Raw genomic sequence first — 25,301 nt, forward strand, 5'->3', positions numbered from 1 at the left:
TCAAAGCCTGGCAAGAGAGTGCCAGCATCACGAGGAGTCGTTTGTTTTGGGTTCTTGGAGCTTCGGCTTTGGGTTAGAAAGGCTTGTTACGATGCTATTTCAAAGCTCTGGATCAGGGACTTCCCACCACAAGGATTTCATTTTCAGTTAGCCTGTGATCAGACTGCTTTACAGTTTTTTTTTTTTTTAATGTGTTTGTTTTTTGCCTTTAGGGACTGAAAGGCTCATAAAATAATTGCATGTGGCAAAAAGTCTAGAAAAGATTCTTTAGAACTGGTGAATCACAAATGTTAAAAGCAATCACTTCATTGTCATCTATAAAATTAATAATGTTACCCAACCTTTATTATACCTCCCAGGATGTCCTGAGGATTCATTTGATTTCAGATCTATAAAGTACAACTAGCTCTTTAGGAAAAACATATGTTTTGAGTATTTGTAAGGTCTTAAAAAAAATTATATATAGCATCAATCACTGCTAAGTGAGGAAGCCGTTCCTTGGCCTTAATTATTTCCCGTACTTAGAGCAAACACCTGGTCACTTGGAGCTCTTGGGTATGATCTGATTCATCAGGGCAGGTTCTGTTAAATGATCATCACCTCAGAATCCATGTGCTTCTCCAGGAGCTCTGGATAGTCACTTCATTATTTTTGTGGGAAATAATGGCAAGTATCAGATAAGATATTTGGGCTGTGGTTAACAGAGTATCTGAATGTATTAGCTATAGTAAAAGATTCAGCTGCTGTTAAAAGAAACCCAACAATAATGTGCCTTAAAAATGAAGGTTTGTTTCCTCATGTATCAGTCCTTGGCGGGTGTCCCACATTAGTGGGAGAGGAGGCTTTCATGACAAGCCATGCTCAACGTAACTTCTTTCTTCTGATCCTCGCCGGCTCAGCCCACGGGAAATGAGTGTTTGAGAGGTGCGCACTGGGCCAGGAGTGGCACACACTCCTCTATTCACATTCCATTAGCAGGAGTTTCATCTGGTGGATAATTCCCAGTGCAGAGGAGGCTGGGCAGCCAAACGCCTAGCTCTTCTAACGTGATGGAAGAAAGGGAGAATGGATTTTCATAGACAGCTAGCTAACAATCTTTTAAAAAATTTTATTGAAATATAGTTGATTTACAATGTTGTGTAAGTTTCATGTGTACAGCAAAGTGATACAGATATATATATATATATATATATATTAGTGTGTCTATATATATATTAGTGTATGTCTGTGTGTATTCTTTGTTAGATTCTTTTCCATTGTAGGTTATTTCAAGATATTAAATATAGTTCCCTATGCTTTACAGCTATGGCCCTGATGGCTCAGACGATAGTCTGCCTGCAATGTGGGAGACCTGGGTTCGTTACCTGGGTCAGGAAGATCCCCTGGAGAAGGGAATGGCTTCTCCAGTATTCTTGCCTGGAGAATCCCATGGACAGAGGAGCCTGGTGGGCCACAGTCCATGGGGCCACAAAGAGTCAGACATGACTGAGCAACTAACACTTACTTATATGCTATACAATAGGTCCTTGTTGGTTATCTATTAATATTTTATATACAGTAGTGTATATTTGTTATTCCCAAACTCCTAATTTATTCCCACCTCCGCCAACCTTTCCCCTTTGGTAACCATAAGTTTGTTTTCTATGTCTGTGAGTCTCTTTCTGTTTTGTAAATAATTTCATTTGTATCATTTTTTTAAATGTTTAACTTTTATATTATAGTTGATTAATAATGTTGTGTTAGTTTCAGGTGTACAGCAGAATGATTCAATTATACATGCACATGTATCTATTCTTTTTCAAATTATTCTCCTATTTAGGTTGATAATATTGAGCAGAATTCCCTGTGCTATACAGTAGGTCCTCATTGGTTATCCATTTTAAATATAGCAGTGTGTACGTATCCATCCCAAACTCCCAATCTGTCCCTCTCTCCCATCCTTCCCCCCTGGTAACCATACGTTCATTCTCTAAGTCTATGAGTCTGTCTCTGTTTTGTAAATAAATTCATTTGTGTCATTTATTTAAATTCCACTTATAAGTGATATCATATATTTGTCTTTCTCTGTCTGACTTACTTCACGTAGTATGATAATCTCTGAGTCCGTCTGTATCGCTGCAAATGACATTTCATTCTTTTTTATGGATGAGATAATATTCCATTGTGTATATATACCACATCTTCTTTATACATCCCTCTCTATTGATGGACACCTAGGTTGATGGCTAAAGCCTTGCCACAGTCAGTCCCTCTGGCCACCAAGTATCATGAATATCCTCTTTCCAACACATAGAACCCAATTGCTCCATCCCAAGGGAGACAGACAAGAGCCCATACAGTAAACATACCAGCTCAAAGTCCATGGTCTCTGGGGAATGCACAATCGCTTCCATCAGGTTTGGATATGCTTCCAATGGCCTGGCCACCTGTGAACTCAAATACAAGTTACCTCCTCTTGTACACTCATACTCACACTTGATATACAATGACGGAACAGGGATTAGAAAACCGCAGCTGGAACTCCCATTTGAAAAAGAGGAGAAAGAAATGCACGTAGCAGCCCCTGGCCCATAGCAATGCTGGTATGGAGCGGGCGGTGGGCAAGAGCCCTGCCCTGGCAGAGGAGGGCGTTCCCTGATTAGACCCTGGTTCTCTTCTTCAGGAGGACCCTCTTGTCCATGGCTCTGTGTGTCCCTTGGCCTCGTCTTTGAGGGAGGGGAGGCTCTTCGTATTCAGTTTCCCCTTTAGCCATGTCTGAAGCGGGCGTTAGAGACATGCCCTTGTTAGTGGCTCTACTGTTTTCTCTACATGCTGACAGCCGGAGGTCGCAGTACAGCGGTCACAGGGTTTATGGGCTTGGCTGTAGTACGTTTGCAAATACAAATTCCTCTGAGACTCAGCTGGCTTCTGATGTATTAACTTCTCAGCAGTTCACAGACCAGAGGTCTCTCACAAATCCTTTCCAAACCCTGGGTCTTGAGCCTTATTTCTCTACTTCCTTGCCTCCCACACTGAAATCAGTGGCAGCTCTATGCAGGCCTCTGGAACAGTAGACTTCAGGAGAAAGGCAACGTGCATTTTCTCATCTCTAATCTCCTAATGTCTGAGATAGAGAAGCCATTGGCATTTCCCACCTGTCAGTTCAGTTCAGTTCAGTTCAATCGCTCAGTTGTGTGCTGTGGACTGCAGCACGCCAGGCTTCCCTGTTCATCACCAGCTCCCAAAGCCTACTCAAACTCAAGTCCACTGAGTCGGTGATGCCATTCAACCATCTCATCCTCTGTCATCCCCTTCTCCTCCTGCCTTCAATCTTTCCCAGCATCAGGGTCTTTTCCAATGAGCCAGCTCTTTGCAACAGGTGGCCAAAGTATTGGAGTTTCCGCTTCAACATCAGTCCTTCCAATGAACACCCAGGAATGATCTCCTTTAGGATGGACTGGTTGGATCTCCTTGCAGTCCAAGGGACTCTCAAGAGTCTTCTCCAACACCACAGTTCAAAAGCATCAATTCTTCAGTGCTCAGCTTTCTTTATAGTCCAACTCTCACATCCATACATGATGACTGGAAAAACCATAGCTTTGACTAGACAGACCTTTGTTTGCAAAGTAATGTCTCTGCTTTCTAATATGCTGTCTAGGTTAGTCATAACTTTCCTTCCAAGGAGCAAGTGTCTTTTAATTTTATGGCTGCAGTCACCATCAGACATATCAAATGATTTTTGTTTTCTTTTTCTCTTTAAAACAATCAAGGGACTTTCTTGGCATAGACCAAATTTTGGAAGACATTTTTCTTGTGTCTGTTCTTTTTTTCTTAACAGTTTTATCTAATTATCTTATTTCTATTGAAGTATGGTTGATTTACAATGTCATGTTAATTTCAGGTGTACAGCACCTGAAAATGATTTAGTTATTGCAAAATATGGAATACAGTTTCTCATGCGATACAGTAGGACCTTGTAATTTATCTGTTTTACATATAGTAGCATGTATGTGTTAACCCCAGTCTCCTAATTTATCCCTCCCCATCCCCTGTGATGACTGCATTTGTTTCTATGTCTATGAGTCTCTTTATGTTTTGTAAAAAAGTTCACTTGTATCTCTTTTTTTAGATTCCACATATAAGTGATATCATATAATATTTGTCTTTGTCTGGCTTACTTCACCTAGTATGGTAATCGCTGGGTACATCTGTATGGCTGCAAATGGCATTATTTCATTCTTTTTATGGCTGAGTAATATTCCATTATGTCTATGGACCACATCTTTATCTATTTGTCTGTCAATGGACATTTAGGCTGTTTCCATGTCTTGGCCACTTCCCTAGCTATAATGAAAGAAGGGAGGGTAGATTTTGATGCTATACCAACCTATAGTAATAAAACAATAAAGACTTCATTGGTTCACATTACAAAAAATTTGGAAGCTGGTGATAGCTAGAATCTAGTGCAGTGTCTCAATGATACTATCAAGGAGTCAGTTCTTCCCATCTGCTACTCTGCCATCCTCAGCATGTTGGCTTTGGCTCTTTGGATTTGTGGTCTCATGGTTACATGATGGATGCCATAGCACTAGGTATCCTTCTTTCACAACAGCATCCCAAATGGAAAGGAGGAGAGTGGGCAGAAAAGAGACTTTCCATTATCAGGGATGCAAATCCTTCCCATTTGCATCTCATTGGCTAGGTGCAAGGGAGTCTGGAAAAATATTTGTCTAAGGAAAATGAGATACCTGTGATGGGCTTAGACAGGTCATGACTTATACCCTTGGGTTGAACACATTGCTGTCCTGAGTAGAATTAGATTGTGTTAGCTAAGACAAAGCAGAGAAATGACTGTTGGGTTGGCAATTTTATCTGTCACACATGGGGAATATTTTTAATATTATTGAAGATATAAATGGCCTCTGAGGAGGCTCTTGGCATAGAAACTCTAAGAGGATATTGTTGAATTGAAATACTGGAAGAAGAGACTTCCTTCTGGGATTATTTCTTGAATGATGTGAGGTCAGTACATTCCATCTATTTCTGAGAAAAAGAATCATTTCGGCCACAGACATGAAAGGATCCCAAAAGTCATCTGTCAATTGAATGAAAGTGATTGACTATCTTTTATAATATTTCTTTATTAATATTTATGTAGGCTGCACGGGTCTTCATTGCAGCTTGTGGGATCTTCACTGTGGCATGCAGAGTCTTAGTTGCAGCTTGCAAGATCTAGTCCCCCAGCCAGGTGTCAAACCCGGGCCCCCTGCATTGGGATCTTGGAATCTTAGCCACTGGACCACTAGGGTAGTCCCAAAGTGATTGATTTTAGAAATCAAGAGTACATTGGGGGAAAAAAAACCAATCACCATTGGTTCTATATTGAAATTATCCTATTCTTTTGGAGATGGTAATATTTCACAGATTTCCCTCTTTAACTAATATATTGTTTCTTTCCAGTGCTCAGAGAAATTATTTTGGAAATTGACCTCATAGCCTGAATAGTATTGTTTATATCTCTATGATTAGAGGAAGTCATGTATTTTTAGGGTGACACCAGGTCACTCAAGCTATCATGCTTTCCCAGATTTAGAATATTGGAAGCAGAATTTTAACCACCAGCATATTGAGTTTGTTGTTTTGCAGATGTCTCTCTATGCTGGCTTATATCTGAGACTCTGTAAACATTTTAAGGACAAAACAAAACAAATAGTCCTTGTCATTACGATTTGTAAATGAATTATAAAATAACACAAACCCTCCACATTTGTCTATGACACATGTGAAAAATAACTCAAGATTCCATGAAGGTTAAAAAAAAAAAATCAAGGATGTGCTTGGTTCATAGACACTGTGACAATCCTGGTCATTAGTAGTGACTTGTTAGTCTTTCTTGCTCCATGCCAGCTGGCTCTATGAGCAGAATGAAAAATTGCTTTGGCAGAGAGCTTACTTCCTGATAAATTACAAAATTAAAAAAAAAAGATAACTGAAGACCCCAAATATCACTTGCAGTAGCATGTAGTTAAGACATTGAAAAGACATCAAATGCTAGGCACTGCTATCAGAGCTTTAGATGTATTTTCAATCCTCACAAAAACTCGATGAAGTGGGTACCATTATTGTACCCACTTTACTGGTGAAGAAACTGAGACACAGGGGACTGAACATCCGAAGTCACACAACCACTGTAACAAGTGGCAGAGCTGGGATTCCAAGCTCTGGTATCTGGCTCCCAAGTCCATGAATTATAGCTGCATCTCTCCACTAACCTCCGTTTTATAAAATCCTTCTAGTTCATAACAAGAAAATTGTTTCCAGCTCCAGAAGATATTATCTTAACTTCTGAGACATTTCCCTGTCCTAAGTAGTTTCTCATTAAGTAAAATTATAAAATCCACAAATGAAGGTGATCCAGTAGGCTTTGCTTTTTCCTATTCATGGCTTGGAGAAATTTTACCTCCACTTGAAAGAGCAGAAGGCTTGTCTTCAAGGGTTACCATGGTAACAGTACACTATATTCTTTGACTTGAGTAGCTTCAGTAGATAATACTGTATGAGCCATCTGTCTGGAATTTGATGATAAAAAATATGAATATATGACCATTATCAAGACCCCCTCTTCAGATCATGTTCACATAGGTGGAGGCTTGGGTGCCAAGCTAATTTGGGCTTAAGGTAATGCTTTATTTGCTTCCATGAGACTGTAAATGTTCAAGTGACCAGATGTTCTCTTGAGCATTAAAGCTAGAAGACTTAGGACTTCCATGGAAGTCCAGTAATTAAGACTCTGTGCTGCCAATGCAGGGGGAAAGAGTTTGATTCCTGGTCAGGGAATTAAGAGGGCCTCCCAGGTGGCTCTGTGGTAAAGAATCTGCCTGCCAATTCAGGAAACTCAGGAGACATGGATTCGATCCATGGGTGGGAAAGATCCCCTGGAGGAGGAAATGACAACCCACTCCAGTATTCTTGCCTGGAAAAATCCCATGGACAGAGGAGCCTGGCGGGCTTCAGTCCACTGGGGCGCAGAGTTGGACGTGACTGAGCACACACGCAGGGAATTAAGATCCTGTATCCTGCATGCCCTGGCACAGCCAAAAGATTTTTTAAAAAGCTATCAGATTTACAGAGGGATAAAAGTGGCGATGGCAGAGCCACTGCAGACCTTTGACAGGGTTCATTTTTCTCTCTGAGGAAGAAGGAGAGCTTCAGGGTATCAGGGAGCAGATTGAAGTGTTCAGCCTCTGACTCCAAGTGTTCGACGGTCCTCACTGTGTAGTCCCACTCCTACCACAGATGCCATGAAAGACAGTGAAGACTGCTCAGACTTGTGTGCTAGTCGCTCAGTCATGTCTGAATCTTTGCAGCCCCTCTGACTGCAGCCCACCAGGCTCCTTTGTCCATGGAATTCTCCAGGCAAGAATACTGGAGTGCGTCACCTTCCCCTTCTCCTGGGATCTTCCCAACCCAGGGATCAAACCCAGGTCTCCCACATTGCAGGCAGATTCTTTACTGTCTGAGCCACTAGGGAAGCCTCAGACTTGAGGAATTGCTATTTACTGAAGAAACAAACACCCAGTAGAAATGTACAGAGGATTAGCAGTACTGGCACGCGAGGAGGATTTGACCGTCTGGATAACAGCTTCGCAAATCATTTGGATAAATGACACCATTTGGAGGAGAATCTTCCAAACCGAGTCTAAATGCCAGAACCCTTTTGAGAAGGTTTACGCAACTCTGGTTCTTTTCTTCCTTTTGTCAGAAATGTATTGGGTGACATTGTTCCAGATATAGTTTACTATTTGGGACATGGGAGAAATTATCCTGTTTTTTCCTGTGAGATATTATTGGAAGATTAATATCAATGGAGTAAATATTATGTTAAGTAGAAACATAATTCAGAATGCAAAGATAAAGCTGTCTTAGAAGTATGGCGTAGTCCTTCCTTCTTCCCCTCTTATCTTTAAAAAGGCAAAGAAAAATGTGGCCTCCTAGTACTCTTGCCTGGAAAATCCCATGGACGGAGGAGCATGGTAGGCTGCAGTCCATGGGGTGTCTAAGAGTCAGACATGACTGAGCGACTTCAAAGACTTCACTTTCATGCATTGGAGAAGGAAATGGCAACTCACTCCAGTGTTCTTGCCTAGAGAATCCCAGGGATGGGGGAGCCTGGTGGGCTGCCGTCTATGGGGTTGCACAGAGTCGGACACGACTGAAGTGACTTAGCAGCAGCAGCTGGTAGGTAGCACATTGATGCAACTCAGGGAAACAGTGGAACTTGTCCTTACTGGGAAATGTAAGTAAACTTTGTGTGACACTTGCTTCTGTGACTGGAAGCACTGGGCCAGTTTATTTTAATGGTGTCAGGAAAGATGGGAAAAAGAGAACCACCTCTCAGGTAACACTGAGGCAGTGAAGAGACTTAATTGAATAGACCTATTCATTTTTTTTCTTTTAAAGGTATTTGCAGTCAATATCTGAACTTACCAAGTCAGAACAGCTTATAAAACCAAACAAGGAACTATCCTGGTTGTCCAATGGCTAAGACTCTGTGCTCCCAGTGCAAGGGGCCCGGGTTCCATCCCTGGTCAGGGAACTAGATCCCACATGCTGCAGCTAAAGATCCCATGTGCTGCAGCTAAAGATCCCACGTGCTGCAACTAAGACCCGGTGCAGCCAAATAAAGAAATATTTTTTTAAAGAAATCAACTTTTCATCTCTTGGCACCTCCAGGAATCTTCTTCCAGCACAGAAACAATAGAGCACATCAGTGTTTTTTCTATTGCAGGTTCTTTTGGTCATATTATCAGCTAGGTATGGGCTAAGGAAAGACAGGTTATTTTGGACAAAACGGGACTTAGAGTCCCATTCTTTGGGTGTATATAACACAGTCCCTTGTGATTACAGAATGGAGGTGACAAATAGATTCAAGGGGTTAGATCTCGTAGAGAGAGTGCCTGAAGAACTCCTGATGGGCACAATAGGTAACAGTTACCTCCTTTACAACAGGAGGTTTGTAACACTGAGTGCTTAGTCACTCAGTCGTGTCTGACTCTTTGCACCCCATGGACTATCAGGCAACAATTAGAACTGGACATGGAACAACTGACTGGTTCAAAATTGGGAAAGGAGTATGACAAGGCTGTATACTGTCACCCTGCTTATTTAACTTCTATGCAGAATACATCATGTGAAATCCTGGGCTGGATGAGTCACAAACTGGAATCAAGGTTACTGGGAGAAATATCAACAATCTCAGATACACAAGTAGTACCACTCTAAAGTGGCAGTGACCAAAACCATCCCAAAGAAAAAGAAACAGAAGAAGGCAAAATAGTTGTCTGAGGAAGCTTTACAAATAGCTGAGGAAAGAAGAGAAGCAAAAGGCAAAGGAGAAAAGGAAAGATATATCCATCTGAATGCAGAGTTCCCAAAGAATAGCAAGGAGAGATAAGAAAGCCTTCTTAAATGAACAGTGAAAAGAAATAAAGGAAAAATATAGAATGGGAAAGACTAGATATCTCTTCAAGAAAACTGGAGTTATCAAGGGAACATTTCTTGCAAGAAGGGGCATGATAAAGGACAGAAACAGTAAGGACCTAACAGAAGCAGAAGAGATTAAGAAGTGGCAAGAATATACAGAAGAACTAAACAAAAAAGGTCTTAATGACCTGGATAACCACAATAGTGTGGTCACTCACCTAGAGCTGGACATCCTAGAGTGTAAGGCCAAGTGGGCCTTAGAAAGCATTACTATAAGCAAAGCTAGTGGAGATGACAGAATTCCAGCTGAGCTATTTCAAATCCTAAAAGATGATGCTGTTAAAGTGCTGCATTCAATATGTCAGCAAATTTGGAAAACTCAGCAGTGGCCACAAGACTGGAAAAAGTCCATTTTCATTCCAGTCCCTTAAAAGGGCAATGCCAAAGAATATTCAAACTACCAAACAGTTGTGCTAATTTCACATGTTAGTAAGGTGATGCTCAAAGTCCTTCAAGCTAGGCTTCACAGTATGTGAACTCAGAACTTCCAGATGTGTAAGGTGGTTTCAAACAGGCAGAGGAGCCAGAGATCAAATTGCCAACATTCATTGGCTCATGGAGAAAGCAAGGGCGTTCTAGAAAAATGGCTACTTCTGCTTCACTGACTATGCTAAAGCCTTTGACTGTGTGGATTACAACAAACTGAGGAAAATTCTTAAAAGAAATGGGAATACCAGACCACCTTACCTGCCTCCTGAGAAACCTGTATGTGGGTATCTTGTGCTTAGTCACTCAGTCGTGTCTGACTCTTTGCACCCCATGGACTATCAGGCAACAATTAGAACTGGACATGGAACAACTGACTGGTTCAAAATTGGGAAAGGAGTATGACAAGGCTGTATACTGTCACCCTGCTTATTTAACTTCTATGCAGAATACATCATGTGAAATCCTGGGCTGGATGAGTCGCAAACTGGAATCAAGATTACTGGGAGAAATATCAACAATCTCGGATATGCAGGTAGTACCACTCTAAAGGCAGAAAGTGAAGAGGAACTAAAGAACCTCTTGATCAGGGTGAAAGAGGCGAGAGAAGAGGCTGGCTTGAAACTCAACATTAAAAAAACTAAGATCATGGCATCTGGTCCCATCACTTCATGGCAAATAGAAGGGGAAAAAGTGGAAAAAGTGACAGATTTTCTTTTCTTGAGCTCCAAAATCACTGCAGACAGTGACTGCAGCCATGAAATTTAAAGACGCTTGCTCCTTGTAAGGCAAGCTGTGACAAACCAAGACAGTGAATTAAAAAGCAGAGGCGTCACTTTGCTGACAAAGGTCCATATAGTCAAGGATGTGAGGACTGGACCATAAAGAAACACTGAGCACCAAGGAAGGATTGATGCTTTCAAAGTGTGATGCTGGAGAAGATTCTTGAGGGTTCCTTGGACTGCAAGGAGATCAAACCTATCAATCCTAAAGGAAATCAGTCCTGAATATTTATTGGAAGGACTGATGCTGAGGCTGAAACTCCAGTACTTTGGCCACCTGATGCGAAGAGCCAACTCATTGGAAAAGATCCTGATGCTGGGAAAAATTGAAGGGGCTGGCAGAGGGTGAAATGGTTAGATAGAATCACCAACTCAATGGGCATGAGTTTGAGCAAACTCTGGAGATGGTGGAGGACAGAGGAGCCTGGTGTGCTACAGTGCATGGGGTCACAGAGAATCAGACAGGACTTAGTGACTGAACAACAACAACATAGTTGTTCAGTTACCAGGTTCAGTTACCACAGTTGTTCTCTTACCAGGGAAAGAGAAAGAGGGAAAAGGATCTTGATGATCTACATGAGATGGGGCACTGGTAGATTAACAAAACCAGAAAGTGTTGGTTGCTCAGTTGCATCCTACTCTTTGCGATCCCATGAACTGTAGTAGCCAGGCTCCTCTGCCCATGGAATTCTCCAGGCAAGAATACCAGATTGGGTAGCCATTTCCTTCTCCAGGTGATCTTCCCCACCCAGCAATTGAACCCAAATCTCCAGCATTGCAGGCAGATTCTTTACCATCTCAGTCACCACAAAACTGAAGCTGGTCCTAAAAGAGCTTTTTACTTTGATCTTCTGGCCTCCATGGTAACTCAAAAGTGGATAGGGAGGTGAAGGAAGGAAGGGGGCTTCTGCTATCTACACACATACACCTCACCGTTGTCCTTAAGCTTATACTCGTCAATTGCCAAAGAACCTAGTGACATTAGGATATATTATGGCTGAAGTAGATGGTCTTCATTGTAAGAATCTTCTTTACGACTTATTACTAGGTCAGAAGACTGATTTAGCTCATCACCTATTTCCTGATTCCTGTCAAAGTGATTTTGGGAGTCTAATCCAATTGAATAAAACAGTAAAGATCTATAGTTTTAAAGACATAACTAGATCACAGATTTCAATCTAAAACTATACATATTTCAGAAAAAACTACAGGAGGAGATCTTCTATATTAAGCACTAAACAGAGAGTTCTTAGGCTTGACATCGGAATAATGATCCACACAAGGAAAACTTGCTAAGTTAGAATTTATCAAAATTGAAAAAGACTTTCCTTTAAATACATGGTCCTGGATATTTACATGCAAAAAAAAGATGAAGTTATCTTGCACCACATACAGAAATTAAATCAAGATATAGCAAAGATCTGAATAGGCAGAGATAAAACCATAAAACATTTAGAATAAAGCATAAGGAGAAGGTCTCATGACACTGGATTTGACAGTGGTTTCTTGGATGGAACACCAAAACCACAGGCAACAGCAATAACAAAATAGATAAACTGGACTTCATGAAAATTTAAAACTTCTGTTCATCAAAGGTCACTATCAATAAAGTGAAAAGGCAACTCACATAATGGGAGAAAATTTTGTAAGTCATATATCTGATAAGGGATTAATGTTTAGAATATATAAAGAACTCCTACAACTCAACAATTAAAAAAAAATTTTAAACGTGCAGAAGACATGAATAGACTTTTCTCCAAAGAAGAGATATAAATGGCCAGTAAGCAAATGAAAAGATGTTCAACATCACTAATCATTAGGGAAATGCAAATCAAACCCACAGTTAGATACCACTTCACACCCATTTGGAGAAGGAAATGGCAATCCACTCCAGTATTCTGGCCTGGAGAATTCCATAAACTGTATAGTCCATGGGGTTGCAAAGAGTCGGATATGACTTAGCAACTTTCACTTCACTTCACACCCATTAGGTTGGCTACTATCAATCCAGAAAATAGCCAGAGTTGGTGAGGATATGGAGAAATTGGAACTCTTGTATATCACTGGTGTGGGTGTAAAATGGTGTGGCTGTCATGAGGGGTCCTCAAAAAATTAAACATAGAATTATCATGTGACCAATTTCATTCCTAGGTATATACCCCAAAGAATTGAAAACAGGGACATGAGTTTGTTTATATGTAATATATAGCAGCATCATTCACAGCAGCCAAAAAGTGGAAGCAACCCACATGTCCATCGATAGAGGAATGGGCAAACAAAATATGGTGTGTGTATATACATCCAATGGTGTGTTATTCAGCCTTAAAGAGAAATGAAGCTCTGATAGACACCATATCAGGGATGAACGTTAAGGACTTTATACTAAATGAAGTAAGCCATACACAAAAGGACGGATATTGTATGATTTTACTCACATGAGGTAGCTAGACTAGTAAAAATCATAGAAATAGAAAGTACAATGGTGGGCACCAGGGGCTGGGGCAGGAGGAAAGAGGGTTATTGTTTAACAGATATATAGTTCCAGTTTGGGAAGATGAAAAAATTGTGGAGATGAATAGTGGTGATAGTTGCATAATGATATGAAGGTACTTAAAAAGTTCTGGAGATGAATACTGGTGATGGTTACATAATGATATGAAGGTCAGTTCAGTCAGTCAATTCAGTTGCTCAGGCGTGTCCGACTCTTTGCAACCCCATGAATTGCAGCATGCCAGGCCTCCCTGTCCATCACCATCTCCCAGAGTTCACTCAAACTCACGTCCATCGAGTCGGTGATGCCATCCAGCCATCTCATCCTCTGTCGTCCCCTTCTCCTCCTGCCCCCAATCCCTCCCAGCATCAGAGTCTTTTCCAATGACAACTTTTCTCATGAGGTGGCCAAAGTACTGGAGTTTCAGCTTTTACATCATTCCTTCCAAAGAACACCCAGGACTGATCTCCTTCAGAATGGACTGGTTGTATTGCCTTGCAGTCCTAGGGACTAGCAAGAGTCTTATCCAACACCACAGTTCAAAAGCATCAATTCTTCTGCGCTCAGCCTTCTTCACAGTCCAACTCTCACATCCGTACATGACCACTGGAAAAACCATAGCCTTGACTAGATGGACCTTTGTTGGCAAAGTAATGTCTCTGCTTTTGAATATGCTATCTAGGTTGGTTATAACTTTCCTTCCAAGGAGTAAGCGTCTTTTAATTTCATGGCTGCAATCACCATCTGCAGTGATTTTGGAGCCCCAAAAAATAAAGTCTGACACTGTTTCCACTGTTTCCCCATCTATTTCCCATGAAGTGATGGGGCCAGATGCCATGATCTTCATTTTCTTAATGTTGAGCTTTAAGCCAACTTTTTCACTCTCCTCTTTCACTTTCGGGCACTTAATGCCATTGAATAGTACACTTACAATGATTAAAATGGTAAAAAAAAAAAAAAATTAGTGTTATGTATATTTTACCATACATACATAAAAAAACAAAATAATTCTTTAATAAGAGATTTAATAAGAGAAGACTCTCTCCTTCAAGAGAACGGAGATGCTACAGCCTTGAAGGTTTCCAAACCATGTATCCTCCCAAAAAAGATTAGTATCTAGAATATATGAAGATCTCTCAAACTGCTTTTTTTTTCTCAACTGTTAAAAAAAGAAATCCAAATTGAAAAGGAGTAAAAAGAATAGACATTTCACTGAAGAGGGCATCCAGATGGCAAACAAGCACAGGGAAAGATATTCAACATCACTAGCACCAGGGAAATGCAAATTAAAACTACAATGAAATATCAAATATATAACTATCAGAATGGCTAACACGAAAAAGAGTGGCAGCAGTGGCTAACACCGATTATTTAAAGATAACACCAGGTAGTGGTATCACCAGTACTGATAATGATATGAAGACCTTCAATCAATCATACATTGTTGCTGCTGCTGCTAAGTCGCTTCAGTCATGTCCGACTCTGTGCGACCCCATAGACGGCGGCCCACCAGGCTCCCCCGTCCCTGGGATTCTCCAGGCAAGAACACTGGAGTGGGTTGCCATTTCCTTCTCCAGTGCATGAAAGGGAAAAGTGAAAGTGAAGTCGCTCTGTCGTGTCCTACTCTTCGCGACCCCATGGTCTGCAGCCTACCAGGCTCCTCTGTCCATGGGATTTTCCAGGCAAGAGTACTGGAGTGGGGTGCCATTGCCGGAAACAGTTTGACCAAGTCCTTAAACTAAACATGTAGGACTTCCCTGGTAATACAGTGAATAAGAATCCACCTGCCAATGCAGGGGACATAGGTTTGATCCCTGGTCTGGGAAGATCCCATATGCTGCAGAGCAGCTAAGCCCGTGCACCATAGCTACTGAGCTCATGCTCTGGAGCCTGTGTTCTGCAACTACTGAAGCCCGTGTGCCTAGATCCTGTGCTCTGAAACAAGAGAAGCCACCGCACCACAACTAGAGAGTAGCCCTCATTTGCTAAAATTAGAGAAAAGCCTGAGCATAGCAACTAAAACCCAGCACAACCAAAAATAAAATTAAAATAAATATATTATTTTTAAGAAAGAACTGAACGCTTATTAGCTTTGCACAATGGCAGTTTTGTAGGCAATGAGGTTTATCCAAGGTGTGATTATTGCTAATTGAAAACTTTTCCCAATACCCCACCATGATGACTTGAAATATAGTTTGCAATGGCAATTTTTGACAGTCTCATGGAGACCAAATTTTTTTTTTTAAAGGCTAGACATGTATTATCAAATGACCCAGAAATTGCAATCTTGGGTGTTTATTCCAGAGAAATAAAAACTTATGTTTGCACAAACACCTGTAAACTAATGTTCATAGCTTCTTGATTTGCAATGGCCAAAACCTTGAAATAAACCAGGTATCTTGTAGGGGTGAATAAACACACTTGGTCCATCCATACCATGGAATACTACCCAATAATAAAAGGTACCGAACTATTGATCAACACAAACCTTAGATGGTCTCCAGGGAATTATGCTGAGTTAAAAAAAAAAAAAAAGTCAGTCCTAAAGGCTCCATTCTACATGATCCCATTTGTATAATATTCTTGAAATGATAAAATTATAGAATTGGAGAACAGATTAATGAGCGCCAGAGATCATTAATTAAGAAGGATGTGGAGGAGAGAAGTGGGTGGTTATGAAAGGGTGGCACTAGGGCTCTTTGAGGTGATGGAAACTGTCCTGTGCCTTGACTGTGGTGGTAGTCATGTGACCTACACATGTGAAATTGCATAAACTAAATACACAGAGTGAAAAGGCTGGCTTAAAACTCAACATTCAAAGGGCTAAGATCATGGCATCTGGTCCTATCACTTCATGGCAAATAGATTGGGAAAAAGTGGAAATGGTGACAGACTTTATTTTGGGGGGTTCCAAAATCACTGCAGACGGTGACTGCAGCCATGAAATTAAAAGACGCTTGCTCCTTGGAAGAAAAGCTATGACCAACCTAGACAGCAGATTGAAAAGCAGAGACATTACTTTGCCAACAAAGGTCCGTCTAGTCAAAGCTATGGTTTTTCCAGTAGTTATGTGTGGATGTGAGAATTGGACCATAAAGAAGGCTGAGTACCGAAGAACTGATGCTTTCGAACTGTGGTCCTGGAGAAGACTTGAGCATCCCTTGGACAGAAAAGAGATCAAACTAGTCAATCCTAAAGGAAATCCACTGTGAATATTCACTGAAAGGACTGATGCTGTAGCTGAAGCTCCAATACTTTGGCCACCTGATGTGAAGAACCAACTCACTGGAAAAGACCCTGATGCTGGGAAGGAATGAAGGCAGGAGGAGAATGGGATGACAAAAGATGAGATGATTGGATGGCATCACCGACTCAATGGACAAGAGTTTGAGCAAACTCTGGGAGGTGGTGAAGGACAGGGAAGCCTGGCGTGCTGCAGTCTATGGGGTCACAAAGAGTCAGACACGACTGAGTGACTGAACAACAACAAAATACACATACACAGAAAGGAGAGCACGTTTTAAAGCTCATGGAATCTGAATAAAGTGAAAACATTGTATCAGTGTCAGTATCTTGGTGCTGATATTGTACTGTGGTTATACAGGATGGGGATAAAGAGTGAAGGTTATACAGGATCACTCTATTCTTTCTTACAACTGCCCGTGAACTTGGAATTTTCTAACACAAACAAAAAACATAACCAAAGTAAATATAATGAAGAAGCACAAAGTAGTTCCATTAGGAGCGAATAAAACAATTATCCATAAACTTATTCTTATCACCTCCCAAGGCATCTCTTTGGTTAAGAAAGGGAAATTTTCATTTCTCATTAGACAAAGGATACAGTCTGGTTTTTTCCTAATTTGAACTTAAGGTTTTCCTGTGAGAATTAGGCTGGTAAAAATAGAACATTTCAGGAGAGTAGCCATTAGCCACCTTAACTGCTTCCAAAACAAAATAAGAAAAGCAACGCTTACTTAAAGATAACCAAAGAGTAAACACTTAGAAAGGTGGGCCTTCAATATATATGTAAGGAAAAGGTATTAACTAACTTTTGGAGAGTCATCTGCAGAAAGAAACTATTACTACCAGGAGGGGTGTCTGTATTGTCCTAGAAAAGCATGAGCCCAGAGCAGAAAGCATTAACCCGTCCTCACCCCAGCCCTGGAGGGAGAGTACTTTGTCCTTATAGGAGCACTGGCCTGCTTGGCAGTTAGAGTTGACAGAGATGCCACTTACAGAATATGCATTATGTATGAGGTACTTTACCTGCCTTGTCGTTAATCCTCCGAACAACCCTACAGAATAGTATCTCCATAATGAAACTAAGGCTTAAGAGATGAAATAACTTAGGACTTCCCTGGTGGTCCAGTGGTTAAAACGTCACTTTCCAATGCAGTGGGCACGAGTTCGATCCCCAGTTGGAAAAACCAAGGTCCTGCGTGCCTCGGAGTATGACCACAATTTTAAAACGAGAGAGACGGAAAAACTTGGCAGAGATCACACAGCTATAGAATGGCAGGCCTGGGCTTCAGTCCCCTGCCTGGCCATGCCACCTCCTGCCCACCATACTGCCTCTCTCGAAAGGCAGTGAGCGCACAAAGCTATTGTTCTTGATGCCATAGTCCTAGAATCATCCTGGTAACTCTCTTCGCTCTTCTCTCTTGCAAGTTTTGATTTCTCGTGTAGATGTTCCTAAAAGGGGATCCAATGCGAGCGTTTGTCCTTTTGGGCAGTTGTGTTTCTCACTGCACATGAATCGGTTGACACTGTGATTTTGTCACCAGTCCATTTTAAAAATGGTGAATAGGCATGCATTCTACTATGGCTGTTAATTCTGAGTATACTGGAGAATTCTGTTACTGTAAAAATATAACATACTGAACTTGGGTTAACTTCCAAGGTATTCCACCACCCTGTGGGGCCTCAGAATTCAGTCTTCAAGATGGAGAGATGGTGTTACTGATTTAAGGAACTGTCCCAGGCTGACAGCATCAGTTATTGGCAAAGCTAAGGTTGAGAACTAGGTCTCCTACCCGTTACTCTGGTGTAACCATTTCAGCTCTACTTATCCTGACGGAGCACCCTATTTCAGGGGCAGATCCAGAAAAATGGGTTTACATGCTCAATTAATGTCCTTATTTTCTGTACTCCCATTGCATTTTGAGTACTGGTGGAATTATTTTTGTTAGCATTATTTGTAGCTTTATTATGAGCCCACAATATTCTGTACATAAATTAATGAATGGATACTGAAAAACTGTATTGTGAACGTTTAAAATGTTCTTCATTTTTCACATTATATTAACTGGGTAGCTATGCACCACTGGGTCATAGAACAGCTTTTATATATTACACAGACTACTACCCATAAATAGTTGTATTCATTAGAGTATTTCCACCACCCGTTATAGTACCTGTCATGAGTAGGTTGTCAATAGTTATGAACGGGTTTGGATTGGATTCGATTGAATTAAATTGATTGAAAGGGGCTCTAATGTGTTTCAACTTCTAGATTCTGTAATTTATTTAACACCCCTACTCAGATAGATGTTTAGACAACAGCATGATTGTTCACTGACACAGTGTTAGGTCCAGTTGTCTGTGCCTTAGTGTGAAAGACGTACCGAATCAGGTAGGTCAGTTCTGAGAACTAAGATCTTCCCGAGTCCTCACAGGTTAGCAGCCTGGAAGGGAAGTCTGGCTTCTCTCTCTGTTTTCAACACTCGGAAGAGCCAGGGAATCTCAGCACATGAAAGCGGGTACCGTGGAGGTATCAGAAATGTGGTAGCGCTGGTTCAAACCCAGCAAGTCACTTTTTGTGGTTAATTATAAAACCCGAAATATTAATAATGAGCAGTGATATTTCCTTGTGAAAGTGTTAGTTGCTCAGTCGTGTCTGACCCTTTGCGACCCCGTGGTCTGTAGCCAGCCAGGCTCCTCTGTCCTTGGGAATTCCCAGGCAAGAATACTAGAGTGGGTAGCCACTACCTTCTCCAGGGGATCTTCCCAACCCAGGGATCGAACCTGGGTCTCCCGCATTGCAGGCGGATTCCTTACTGTCTGAGCCATCCACTCTTACTACTGGGCCATGAGACTTTTAGTTCATCATGTCTTCTGTACAGTGTTGCTAAATAGGCGAGATGATGGTTGTTGAAATTTCCATTACCTTCTTCTAGTTCAAACAAGAGACCTGCTTTCAGAGCTTTTAGCTCCCTGTGAACATATCCTTCCTTGCCAAACAAAAATAACAGCCGCTGTTAGAGGTGCATTTAATCACATTATCCTGTTTGTCAAGTCACCTGTGGAGGTCACTTAGGACATTTTAGTTTCTTGGAACAAGCTTTCCTTTTTGCCTTAAGGATTGTTGGCATCCAGTGTCTCAAATCAATTTCGTCTGATAGCTTTGGGCAAAGAAGGAAACTGATAATTAGTTACTTCTTTCTGTTCTATACCAATAACTGTTCACAGATATATCTGAAGCTTCTGGTTTTCATTTCATTTTTGTGGAGAATATTTTGTTCACATATTTTTCCTTTAAAATACAATATCCAAAATGCCTGACATCTGTATTCTTTTTCATTGTGTTGGTTGAAGCAAATTTAAAGTTATCCACAACACATTGTTTTCTAGAGCATTCGTCTTCAGAGTCTTCTGAGATGGTTGCTCAATAACATGTCATGAGGAAAGTCCAGATTTGCAAAGCATTCGTCATTTCTTTCTGTGCTGCTAATTTGTTTAGTAACCATTTCTCACACTCTTGTCTGCCAAGTTGCAGACATATGTACAAGCCAGGTCCATAGATCTATAAATCCATAAGTGTTAATAATAGCACTAGGACTTACTGGTGGTCCGGTGGTTGAGACTCGGCACTTCTGATGAAGGGGGCATGGGTTTGATCCCTGGTCAGGGAACTAAGATCCCACATGCCACGCAGCCAATAAATAAATAAAAAGATGATGAATGTAGATAGTTTCAAAATGTCATATTACTAGAAAACTATGTTAGGGACTTCCCTGGTCATCCAGTGGCTAAGACCCCACGGTCTCCGTGCAGAAGGCCAGGGTTCAATCCCTGCTCAGGGAACTCGATCCCACCTTCTACAGCTAAGTGTTTGGATAACTCAACTAAAGATCCCACATGCTGCAAGGAAGATCAAAGATCATACATGCCACAACTAAGACCTAGCACAGACAAATAAATACATAAACATTTTTAAAAAGAAAACTATGTTAAGTAATATTAATAGCACTACAAGTAGGTTATATGCCTTTGGTATCTAGATTTTCTCCTGAAACTCCTAACCCAAACTCTTTGGTCCTTTCTTGAATACACTGATGCTTGTATAAGGATGCACATCTTTAGGAGAAATTTTCCATCAATTCTCAACTAAAATTCTGGAATATTTAAGGTACTGATAGAAAACAGTCTAACATGTTACTTGCTCAAGGGATTTCCTGCCTGTGTAGTTGACAGTAATGATACTCATTTGAATCTTTGTTTCATAAAATATGCTTTTGTTTTTTCTTCATTAAAGTAAGCTTCCTTTCTATCTTGAAAGGGTGAGACCAAGTTTTGCCTCAGTTATTAACACTTGTTCATTTTATTTCAGGGGTACAGGCATCAGGCATGGATGGGAAGAAATGCAGTGTATGGATGTTTTTACCTCTTGTTTTTACCTTATTTACATCTGCTGGATTGTGGATAGTGTGAGTATTCTCTTATTTAAGGACTCAGGTGTAATGTAGATAAAAAAGTAAAGTCTTGATAGTACAGCCCCCCTTGTCTGTGTCTGCAGGCTCCACACCCTCAGAGTCAACCAACTCCTAATCAAAAATATTCAGGAAAGAAAAATTCCAGAAAGTTCCCAAAAGCAAAACTTGAATATGCTGGTCACTGGCAACTATTTATATAGCATTTTACTTTATCTTTACAACTATTGTATCAAGTGTCATCAGTTACTTAGAAATGAAAGTGTACAGGAGGATGTGCAGAGAGCACAGGTGACCCTTGACCAGCAGTAGTTTGAACTGTGAGTGTCCACTTATACGTGGATTTTTTTTTTCAATAAATACTACAGTACTATGTGGTCCGTGGTTGGTTGAGTTTGAGGATGTGGAGCTGACTATAGGACGTGAGAATCCACGGATTCTGGTATCCACTGCTTCTCCTGGAACCAGTCCCCTGCAAATACAGATGGACAACTGTATATGTCATATTCTCGTGAATGTACTTGTAAATACTTTAAAATAAGGTTTGCTAACTCAACCTTGCTGAAGTCCCCATTTCCCTTTCTTTATTCTATCACCCAAAGTAAATAATAAGTATGAGTAATAAATTTTGCAAAGCATATATTGCATACTGGTGATATGGACTCATTATTTGCAAGATTTGCTAATTTGATGCTAATGTGCTACAGATTTGGGCTTCCCAGGTGATGCAGTTGGAGAAAGCCATGGCACCCCACTCTAGCACTCTTGCCTGGAAAATCCCATGGATGGAGGAGTCTGGTGGGCTGCAGTCCATGGGGTGGCTAAGAGTCGGACACGACTGAGTGACTTCACTTTCACTTTTCACTTTCATGCATTGGAGAAGGCAATGGCAACCCACTCCAGTGTTCTTGCCTGGAGAATCCCAGGGACGGGGAAGCCTGGTTGGGCTGCTGTCTCTGGGGTCGCACAGAGTCAGACACGACTGAAGTGACTTAGCAGCAGCAGCAGCAGTAGGTGATGCACTGGTAAAAAATCTGCCTGCCAATGCAGAAGACTCAAGAAATGAGGCTTCAGTCCCTGGGTGGAGGAGATTCCCTGGAGAAGGAAATGGCAACCCTCTCCAGTATTCTTGCCTGGAAAACTTCATGGACAGAGGAGCCTGGCGGACTACAGTCCATGGAGTCACAAAGAGTCGGACTCAACTGAGCACACATACATACATATATTTGAACATTTGCTTGTTTAACAGTCATCGAGTATAAGGACGTCCTTATATTCGATGAATGTTAAACAAGAAAATATGATTTAATGTGGTTAGTCCAGTAATATTGGGAAACAGATAATTATTTTTTTAATTCTTTGTTTTATAAAGTTTATTGTTTTTTCTTCATAGATACTTCATAGCTGTGGAAGATGACAAAATTTTCCCATTAAATTCAGCTGAAAGGTAAAGTTTATCTCTGGGTAACTCTGTTCATCAGTAGATTTAGCAAAACTTTGCCACTGGTAAAGTTAAACTATGCAAAAGTAACTGTGTGTTAACCTGAGCTTCTGGGTTTTTTCTGTCATCCAGGAAACCTGGTGTGAAGCATGCACCATATATAAGGTAACTTGATCATTCTCTTCTGATCTGCTGTATCTTAGGCAACGTTAGCAGGGTGTATTAGTTCTGACTATTAGGACAAAGTAGCCTAGACTGGGTGGCTTACAAACATCAGAAATTTATTTCTCACATCTCTGCAGGCAGAAGTCCAAGATCAGGGTGCCAGCATGGTCAGGGTCTGATGAGAACCCTCTTCCGGGTTTCAGACTGCTGCGTTCTCATTGTGTCCACACATGGCGGAAAGAGGACTAGAGAGCTCTCTGGGGCCCTTTTATAAGGGCACTAACCCCATTCACTGGGGCTCTACTTTCATCACTTAATCACCTCCCAAAGGCCGCACCTCCTAATACCATCAAGTGGGATGTTAAGATTTCAGCATATGAATTTTGAGGGGACATAGACATTCAGTCCATTGCAAACAGTCATAGATTTTACTATAGAAATAATAAAACATTTCATATTTTTCAAGTATTGCAGGTGATGAACCTCCTGCAAGCTGTGTGTTTAGTCAAGTTATGAACATGGCAGCATTCCTAGGTAAGAAGAACATGAAGAATGCTTTATGTGCTTTGGGGTATTTCTTTTTTATTTTAAATTCTCCAAAAACTCATATCAAAAGTATGGTGGGCTTAGTTGGTAATTTAGTGTCATATCATGTCAGTATGCTAAAGTGGGCTTTTTTTGTTTTGAGGGTCATTTTTTTTTCATAAATCCCTTTCACCTGCTTACCTTCCGTTTTCTTTTCTCTTTACCATCTTCAATCATTATAGCAAATTCTTGACTTTATTTCTTTTGCTGCATGAAATAATGTATTTCATGTACCATAAAAATCCTGCATGAGACTATAATATTGTGCAATATGTTTTCTTTAAAAAGAATGCTTTATATATTCTTTCACTGGCAAGCATGAAAAATGCATAGGGTCTGAGATAAATATTGATGTGTATAGACATCATCTTTCAGTCTAAAGGTTGGCATTATCATTAGGGTCATGCCCTCCCCTGTTCCTGTACACATATCAAGCTGGCAAATGGGAACACAGGTTTATAAAAAACAGAAAGAAACCTTTTGTACTCATGTCCGGCCCTAATTCCCTTTTCCTTTAGGGACTAAAGCTCTCATTTAATATCCTGTCCTCTTTGTTCTGTGAGTGCTTCTCTCCGGGGGCTGTGGGAACCAGCCACACTCTCTGTCTTCCTCCAAATCAGCCTCACTGTTGTTCAGTCACTCAGCTATGTCTGACTGTTTGTGACCACATGGACTGCAGCACACCAGGCTTCCCTGTCTTTCACCATCTCCCAGAGTTTGTTCAAACTCATGTCCATCGAGTCGGTGATGCCATCCAACCATCTCATCCTCTGTCGTCCCCTTCTCCTGCCCTCAATCTTTCCCAGCATCAGGGTCTTTTCCAATGAGTTGGCTCTTCCCATCAGGTAGCCAAAGTATTGGAGCTTCAGCTTCAGCATTAGTCCTTCCAATGAATATTCAGGGTTGATTTCCTTTCGGATTGAATGGTTTAATCTTCTTGCAGTCCAAGGGACTCTCAAGAGTCTTCTCCAGCACCACAGTTCAAATTGCAGAGCTCATCTCCTCCAGGCCAAGGACTGCTCTGTGTCTTTCAACAGGTTGGGACTTCCCTGGTGGTCCAGTGGTTAAGACTCCATGCTTTCCATGCAGAAGGCACGGGTTTGATCCTGGGTCTGCAATTAAGATCCCACATGCCATGCAGTGCACCCAAAAAAAGTCAACCAATTATCAGCATTGGTATTTTGTTGGGTCCAGTCAGTGACAGCTAAATCCTTCAACAGCAGTTTTCTGCACATGGTCCTTTTGGATACTGAGACTTTCACTCCAAGTGAGAGCTAATGATGATGTTTATTACTGAGGGAGTATTTGACCTTTGTAGCACCTGTCCCCCAAAGAGGTGGCCTGTTATTTCATCTATTTATAACTCTCCTCCCCCTAAAAAATTTCTACTGGCTGTTACATGTTCTTTTTAAATTTTTGCTGTAGGAAAAGGGAAGACCTATAAAATTCCCTGGAAAATCAAGGGAGATGGTTGGTCCAACCTGCAGCACAGGCAGAATCTTAGTTGGTTCAGAAGGCAGAGAAACATAGCGAATGTTCCCTTGAGCCCCAAGGGAAATGCTAGGCAGTCTGGTTTTGTCCTCACTGCCTTCAGTCTTCCTGTTAGTCATTCAGCTGTGTCCAGCTCTTTGAGATCCCATGGACTGTAACCAGCCAGGCTCCTCTGTCCATGGAATTTTCCAGGCAAGAATACTAGAGTGGGTTGCCATTCCCTTCTCCAAGGGATCTACGTGACCCAAGGATCGAACCTGCGTCTCCTGCATAGGAACTCAGTACTCACTCTTTTTTCCTACTCTTCATACCACTCTTCTGAAAAGATGTAATAAATGTACTCATACTAAGGCATAAATGACCTCTAAGGAGATATGTGCATCTAATAGAACACAAAGTCCCAAGAATGACTCTGGACTTGCAGGATCAGAGACCTTTCCCAGTCCATTAGCAATCACACCACGTAGGCAGGTTGGTACCAACTCACACCCTCATCCCCACGGAGCACAGCAATAACAGTCATTAATGACAGTCCCTTAATATTCCAGGCACAATGCTAAGTGCTTTGCAAACATTACCTCTTTTAATCATAATACACTGGAGACTTCCCTTACGAGGAAATGTCACAGGATGTCTGTCCGCCCTGGGGCTTTAAAGAAACCATGAACATGTTAGAAGCCACATGT

At 41.2% G+C, this 25,301-nt stretch overlaps 1 protein-coding gene and 1 non-coding gene across 6 annotated transcripts in view; both read left to right on the forward strand.

The window, feature by feature from the left end:
• TMEM150C (transmembrane protein 150C) overlaps nt 1-25,301 on the forward strand; it is a 114,929-nt gene that overhangs the window by 73,208 nt on the left and 16,420 nt on the right. For all 5 annotated transcript variants that reach the window (XM_006072894.4, XM_025289815.3, XM_044945736.2 and 2 more), the window contains exons 2-5: nt 20,834-20,930; nt 22,327-22,380; nt 22,507-22,539; nt 23,006-23,073. In XM_006072894.4, coding sequence (XP_006072956.1) covers nt 20,851-20,930; nt 22,327-22,380; nt 22,507-22,539; nt 23,006-23,073 — 235 coding nt within the window. In that variant the 5' untranslated portion in view covers nt 20,834-20,850. The remainder of the gene's footprint in view (nt 1-20,833; nt 20,931-22,326; nt 22,381-22,506; nt 22,540-23,005; nt 23,074-25,301) is intronic.
• LOC112586313 lies at nt 15,310-15,449 on the forward strand. Its single transcript, XR_003110775.1, has one exon. It is a non-coding gene; the product is annotated as a U4 spliceosomal RNA (small nuclear RNA).

The sequence above is a fragment of the Bubalus bubalis genome, chromosome 7 (assembly GCF_019923935.1).
Source record: "Bubalus bubalis isolate 160015118507 breed Murrah chromosome 7, NDDB_SH_1, whole genome shotgun sequence".
Lineage (NCBI taxonomy): Eukaryota > Metazoa > Chordata > Mammalia > Artiodactyla > Bovidae > Bubalus > Bubalus bubalis.